The sequence below is a fragment of the Pimephales promelas genome, chromosome 5, assembly GCF_988280905.1.
Source record: "Pimephales promelas chromosome 5, fPimPro1.hap1.1, whole genome shotgun sequence".
NCBI classification, from domain to species: domain Eukaryota; kingdom Metazoa; phylum Chordata; class Actinopteri; order Cypriniformes; family Leuciscidae; genus Pimephales; species Pimephales promelas.
The window spans coordinates 4,073,622-4,081,121 of record NC_142773.1 but is presented as its reverse complement, the minus strand read 5'-3'; the positions used below and the strand labels follow the sequence as shown (position 1 = coordinate 4,081,121).

General features: G+C 44.3%; 1 protein-coding gene across 1 annotated transcript in view; it reads left to right on the top strand.

Annotated features, from left to right (window-relative positions):
* LOC120483353 (uncharacterized) overlaps positions 1–6,181 on the top strand; it is a 7,502-nt gene extending 1,321 nt beyond the window's left edge. Inside the window, exons 2-10 of the mRNA XM_089130826.1 lie at positions 23–845; positions 965–1,186; positions 1,319–2,911; positions 3,048–3,251; positions 3,373–3,867; positions 3,998–4,059; positions 4,181–4,434; positions 4,587–4,832; positions 5,478–6,181. Coding sequence (XP_088986952.1) covers positions 23–845; positions 965–1,186; positions 1,319–2,911; positions 3,048–3,251; positions 3,373–3,867; positions 3,998–4,059; positions 4,181–4,434; positions 4,587–4,832; positions 5,478–6,150 — 4,572 coding nt within the window. The 3' untranslated portion in view covers positions 6,151–6,181. The remainder of the gene's footprint in view (positions 1–22; positions 846–964; positions 1,187–1,318; positions 2,912–3,047; positions 3,252–3,372; positions 3,868–3,997; positions 4,060–4,180; positions 4,435–4,586; positions 4,833–5,477) is intronic.
* Positions 6,182–7,500: the final 1,319 nt, after the last annotated feature.

Here is a 7,500-nt window from a genome sequence, read left to right as displayed (position 1 = left end):
AAAAAATTTGTTTTTTATTTAGATGGAACCTCGCTTCAGGAGACGAGCTGATGGCAGCCTGAATTTGACTGATACAATGGAAGCGGCAAAGGTGAAGGAGGCCAACAAAGGAAAGCCCTACGCAAGACCCCTGTCCCCTGACATAGTGCTGGACAAGGCCAAGAAAAGCTTAAGTCAGCACCATGGAGATCCAGCTAACAGAAAGCACCTGCTGGGTTTCTTTGAAATCCAGTTTGGTGTATTTCGAGGGCAAACATTCAAGTGGGTGGCTGAAAATGCCCTGGGGTATGCAGCTTACCTGGTGGCAGCTATGAAGAGGGACCCCACAGGAGGCAGCAAAGACTCCCAAGAACATGCCCAAAACAAAGAGAGTTTTAGGGAGTATGTTGAGCTCTTTCCTTCTGGCAGAATTGCCATTGCCATGAAGGAAGAGCAATATGCTGGGAAAGATCTCCAGCACGCTGCCACCACCCTGCACGCTGCCTCGACCCAGCACGCTACCACCACCCAGCACGCTACCATCACATCCCAGCACGCTACCACCACCCAGCACGCTACCACCACCCAGCACGCTACCATCACATCCCAGCACGCTACCACCACCCAGCACGCTACCACCACCCAGCACGCTACCATCACATCCCAGCACGCTACCACCACCCAGCATGCTGCCTCCACCCAGCACGCTACCATCACATCCCAGCACGCTGCCTCTACCCAGCACGCTACCACCACCCATACTTCTACTGCCCATCTCCGCTCCCTCTTGTTTAGGAAGTTGCCTAACCAGAAAAACCTGACCAAGACCATTGAAAGGCTGGTTTCCCCCGTCAAATCCACACCTTGTAAGCAAACATTTATTTGTATAACACCTTTTTGGTGTGTTTAGTATTTATTGTTTTGTATGATTTTAGGATTTATTGTTCTGTAGTCATGTTTATCTGTTCTGTGTTTTGTTTTGTAGCGTTGGCCAAGGCACGTACGCGTCCCTCAGCCACCCTCACTCGCCCGACTGTGTCCATTGAGGCAGCCACAGGGACCTCAGCCACCCTCACTCGCCCGACTGTGTCCATTGAGGCAGCCACAGGGACTTCAGCCACCCTCACTTGTCCGACTGTATCCACTGAGATAGATGACAGCACACTGCTGGCAGAGGCAACTAAGTTTGAGATGGCACATCTGTCATGTACGTTTATACTTATTTAAAACATGCAACAAAATATTCAAGTTCCATTCCAGGGATAAAAAAGTTAAGGGAAGTTAATGTGAATTTGCATTTGTTGTATTTATTATATATATATATATTTTTTTTCCCCAGCACAACGAGTCTGTCTTCCATCTGGATGGATACACACTCTGCCTGAAGTGGATCAGAGATGGATTTCCAAGGCTCTGTTCAGGTGGACAGCACAGGGCCACCCTGAGCTGATCTTCAGCAGGGTGGACAAACTTTGGTGGTATCCTCCACAGGTTCCACTGAAGACCAGTAATTGCCCTCCCTTAGAGAATTACTTTGGCCATCCCCTGCTGCTCTGGATGCCACGAAAACTGTGGCAAGTGAAGCTGACCTGTCCACATCCAGACTGTCAGAAAGACCTTCTGACTTCAGCTGGCTTGCATCAAAAGATCAGGCAGGTGATTGCCTTGGGTAAGACATACTTTGTGGCATCTGAGTACCTGGCCTGCCGAAGATGCAAGAGGAAGGTCATCAGCTGGAGCCATGATATCGTCTCCCAGCTCGACATTGGCCACAGGGTGCAGTTCCCTTGCATTCTTACATCAAAACTTGCATGTGACATGGAGGTAGTATGTTTGATGCGTCAGCGAGGGCTGGGAAACAGCAGCAGCCAGATCCAGCGCAAGCTGCAGGAACGTCATACTGAGGTGTGGTTGCAAAAGACAGTCCAGTATCTGACAGATTGCAAGGGGATTGCCAGTGCTGTCACTTCGAGCCTGATCCTGCCTGTGACATTTGAATCTGCTCCTTCGATGCCTTCTGTCCCTAAGCACCGGTGGTTGATGCAGGTGTACGCCCAGGATGTCCTGCAAAGGCTGGATGAGATCAAAGCCACTATCACATCTCAATATGGTCGGATCTTAAAAATGGATTCAACAAAAAAAGTGGCCAGAAAACTAGCGGGACGGAGCTATGGCACTGCTACCTGGGCGACCAATGTTGGCAATGAGCACGGACAGGTGATCATGTCCGTGCTCACAGCCAGTGAAGGTTTTGGTCTCGGGCCAATGATTGAAGGCCTCATCAAGCGATACAGAGTGGCTGGGGTGGCTCCTCCCGAGATACTGTATGTCGACCGAGACTGCTGTGGCAACACTCTTCTGAGGAGAATGTTTGAAGAGTGGGAGCGAATGATCATCCGTTTAGATGTATGGCACTTCATGAGGAGGTTTGCTGTGGGTTGCACCACTGACTCTCATCAGTTGTATGCCACATTTATGAGTCGCCTCAGCCACTGTATTTTCATGTGGGACCAGGTTGACCTGGCGGCCCTGAAGAAGGCAAAGCATGCAGAGCTAGAGGCTAACTGGAAACCTACATCCGAGGCTGATGTGTTGCGCAGTATCAGCCGTAACGAGCTAGCCCTACATTGCAGGAGAACCACTCGCGGGACCAAGGAGACCCTGGCGCTGATTGAAAGCCTTATTCAGGCCTTTGATGGAGATGCTGGTCGTGACACTATGGGAGTCCCACTAATAAACTCAGCCCGGATGAGAGAGATCTTGAAGTCCCAGCGGAAGCATGTGGCCTGCATCCAGGATCCTGTAGGTGTGCAGCTCTACGTGCAGACGGGCACTGTAGTGAAGGGAGGGCACCGTCTGCCAACCTACCGCTGTGCCAGAGGCTCCACTTCGCTTGAGTCATTTCACCTGCACCTTAACAGATTCATCCCAGGTAAATAAGTGACTTAACTGAATTATTAAAATAAGATTTTAATTAATTATATATTAAAATAACTATAGGAACAGTTATTTGTGTATCCATATGACATTTTTGTGTGGTCTTATTTTTTTTTTTTTTGAATTTACAGGTACGCTGGCGAGTGACACCTTCTTCCAGGCATATCTTTTGGATGGACTTGCAAGGTGGAATGAGGACCGGGCTGTGGCAGCAACAACGGATGAGCAGCAGCCCCATTCCTACAATCATCTTCTGCGTCATGCTGTCAACACTCTTGCAGAGGAGGTTATGGGCAAGAAAATCATCCCTTATGTTGGGCCAAGAAAGTACACTGGTAGCTAACTATTTGTTATTTTTGGTGACATTTTTTTAAGTGTACACATACCATTTAACCTCTGAATTATAATATAATATCCTGGTATACTATCTAATTTTTAATGTTTAATATTTTAAAGGTGAGCTTATTGGAGTGGAATATCTTTACCAGCAAACTGGTAAAGTTCTGCAAGACTACAAGTTGGCCATTGAAGAGTCCGAGACCACTGAGGTTGGTATAGAAGTGGATGAAGGTTATGCTGAACTTGAGGAGTTTCAGGACATCACTGTCCCTACCCTTGACACAGAACGGACACCTGTTGCCTCTTCACAAGCATCAGTGTCTGCAGCATCATCTCCAACCCCTCCTGTCACCAGCTCCATTTCACCATTGTCTGTGGTTCCTCCATCACCAACCCCTCCTGTCACCAGCTCCATTTCACCATTGTCTGCGGTTCCTCCATCACCATCCACATCTGTCACCTGCTCCATTTCACCATTGTCTGCGGTTCCTCCATCACCATCCACATCTGTCACCTGCTCCATTTCACCATTGTCTGTGGTCCCTCCGTCTCCTGTCACTAGCCCACTGCACAGTCATTTAAAGCCAGGACTCTTTCCTGGAGCACATAGCTGTGAGTTTACCAAAGTATCTATATAGAGTTATTGTGACAACAATTACCAGCACCTCTATGTATGTATGTCTTATTGAAAGGCAAAAAATACAAATTTAAACTGAATGTTTGCCTTTTCATGTATTTCCAGTGGACCAGTCATCAGCAGAAACTTCTGAACATCTGACATCTGAAGAGAACACTTCACATGATGTAAGGGCCCAGTGTACATTTACGTCTGTAAACAAAATCTTAGTTATGTTTGCTGTGCTTTCATGTGAATATTTGTATTCATTGCTGCTATCAAAAGTTCCTAAATTATCTTTTATTTTAGGATTCTGTTGGACCAGATAATATTGGGGGGTATGGAGCCGTGCAGGACTTGGCTGAGTTCTTGGTTAGCCTCAGAGACCACCGTCTGGCCTTGACTGGTGAAGAGTGCGCCAAGATCATCACCCTATGGCAAGCATTGGTGGAGTATGACAAGAGGAAGACAATTTATCCACCACGTCACCAAACCTCCTTAAAACAGGGACGATTCAGAGCCACAAAGAAGATTGTGGCACCAGGTGTGGAGAGCACCAAAAGGTATGTTAAATTTAGCAAACACAGGAAAAAATGAACATCGTAGACAACACAAAGCAAAACAGACAGATTAGAAAAGGAGGGAAAAAAGCAAGAAAAATAACAGAGTAAGGATCACACATTGAAACGAATATGTATTCTGCTGTAATTTGCAGGTGTTTCGTTGGGGCTCATAGTCCTGCACAGTGGCCTAGCTGCAACCGAGTGGTGGAGGCCATCTTCACAAGGCTCTGTGCCCTCTATCCAAACGTGGTGCGGTGTGATGGAGTGAGGGTGTCCCGCTTCACAATGGTGGTGCGTGCTTACAAGCACATCCGAGAGTGCATCCTCTCTAATGCTAAGGTGATGAGCGAGACCACCATCCAGCTCCCGGAAGTAAACAGTGCAACAGTGACACAATGGTGAGTAAATTAGCATTGTTCTAAGCATAAATTGATCAGCAAATCAGTTTTTTCACTTCTCTCTGCACCTGCACCTCTCACTGCATCTCTCACTGCACGTCTCACTGCACCTCTCACTGCACCTCTCACTGCATCTTTCACTGCACCTCTCACTGCATCTCTCACTGCACGTCTCACTGCACCTCTCACTGCACCTCTCACTGCACCTCTCACTCCACGTCTCACTGCACCTCTCACTGCACCTCTCACTGCACCTCTCACTGCACGTCTCACTGCACCTCTCACTGCACGTCTCACTGCACCTCTCACTGCATCTCTCACTGCACGTCTCACTGCGCCTCTCACTGCACGTCTCACTGCATCTTTCACTGCACCTCTCACTGCACGTCTCACTGCGCCTCTCACTGCACGTCTCACTGCACCTCTCACTGCATCTCTCAAACGAACAAACAAACAAACAGCTACCGTACCAGCGGCATTTTACTAAAGCAATGATACACGAGACAAGGGTGTGATCAATTGCTCTGTGATCTTAGCTGTGTCTTGCTGTTACATCATAGTCATGATCAAACAGTAGTTGAACATACCATCTTTTGTATAATTGCTTAGATGTTTATTATAATTGGTTGCTTTATGTTTTCCCAGGTACAGCAGGCGTTGTAAGTCACAGGAGCAGGAGATATTGAAACAGGGTATCCAAGCCCCTGAAGCACCCATGGCAGGACCTGAGAACCTTCCTGCTGCTTTGCAGAAAAGACCGACTCTCTGTTCCGGCAATTTGTCAGAGCCACACATTTTTATCCTGCCACCAAATACTGCTGGGGAGGCTAAACTCAAAGGGAGGTCGCAACCTCAGCAACCTCAGGCCATCTTCCAGGCTCCACCATCACACCAAGGACTTCCTGTCCCTATTGCACCAGCACCACCTGTCTCTCTCCCTTTCATTTTACCACCTGTGCAGCCTCCTACAGTGCCTGGTACCTCACAGGTGATGTTCTTCTTACCTTCAGCTATGACACCATCAGCTCAAACACAGACATCCAGTCAATCGGTTCCTTACTCCACACAGCAATATAGGAAGAGAAAACAGAAGAGGGAGAGCGCTGGAACAGTGACAAGAAAGTATGTGAGAAAGACAGACGTCATTCTTTGCAAAAAGTGCAATAAGGAGAGAAAGCCACCAACACATCTCCAGTACTTTGGGAACTGGTACTGCGAAGAGTCTGAGACTCAATCATATGATGAATGGAGGGCTGTGCTGATGGAACGAGGTTATAGGAAAAAAAAGCCAGGAAGTGACAACCCTCCAGCTTCTTAAAATTGAAATGGCAGCTATCTTTAAAATGTTTTAAAACTATGTGCATGATTCCTTTTGAATCATTATTAAACATGGTTGGTGTGTGTTTGTGTGTGTTTGTGTGTGTTGCACGCATGCATGTGTGAGTAGGATGGGGATAATGGGTGTTGTGTTTGTACCTTTATTTGAGTTTTATTCATTTTACTTTTCAAAAGTAAAATGAATAAAACTTTACTTTTTCATTTTACTTTATTCGATTACATTTGTGTACAGTTTTTAGAATAGGAGTGAAAGACAGGTATACTGTATCAGGTAATTTAATTCTTATTGGAGTTAAGTAAAATACTTGGCCCAGGGATAGAAACTATCCTGTTAGTAGCTGTCGTCAGGGCAACAGGTGGTTTATTTTAGTTATTTTGTTACGTTAACTTATGCCTTAAGTTATTTATGTACCTGATTATCATTAATATCATTATTATTATTATTATTTTTTATTATATATATTTTTAATAATAATAATAGATGAGAAGCCTTTTTTTTTTTTTAGTTTATTTATGTTCAGCTATGCCTTAAGTTATTTATGTACCGGAATGTGATTATATTAAAAAAATTTTATGGGTTTGGATGTTTCTGTGTTTTTTCTTATTCATCTACTTCCTCTTTTCATTATTGTTATTGACTACTACAACAACTACAGTAAAATTATATACACATAATTTATGGGCAACAGGTGGTTGCAGTTTATTTTAGTTATTTTATTAAGTTAACTTAAGCCTTGAGTAATGTATGTACCTGATTATCATTAATATCATTATTACTATTAAATAATAATAATAGATGAGAATCATTTAAGTTATTTATTTACCTAATTATCATTAATTTCATTATTACTATTAAATAATAATAGATGAGAAGCATTTATTTCAGTTTATTTATGTTTAGTTATGCCTTAAGTTATTTATGTAGCGTATTGTTATTACTACTATTATTATTAATATTACCTGTTTTAATAATTGTTGGGATTATATAAAAAATATAATGGGTTTGGACGTTTTTGTTCTTTTCTTCTTCATCTTCTTCCTCTATTTTTATTTTTTACTGTATTATTATATACAAATGTTAATTTCTACACATGACAGAATTATCTGGACTTAAATGTGCAGTTAAATAACATTTATCCTAATAATTAACATTAGTCGTAAAAGTTTGGACGAGCGGGATTCGATCCTGCGATCTTTGGGTCAATTTCGGTCAACTCGTGATAGCGTTGATAGACGTATGCGCGCCGTCCTTGGCGCAATGGATAACGCGTCTGACTACGGATCAGAAGATTCTAGGTTCGACTCCTGGCTGGCTCGCTCACCCTTTTTT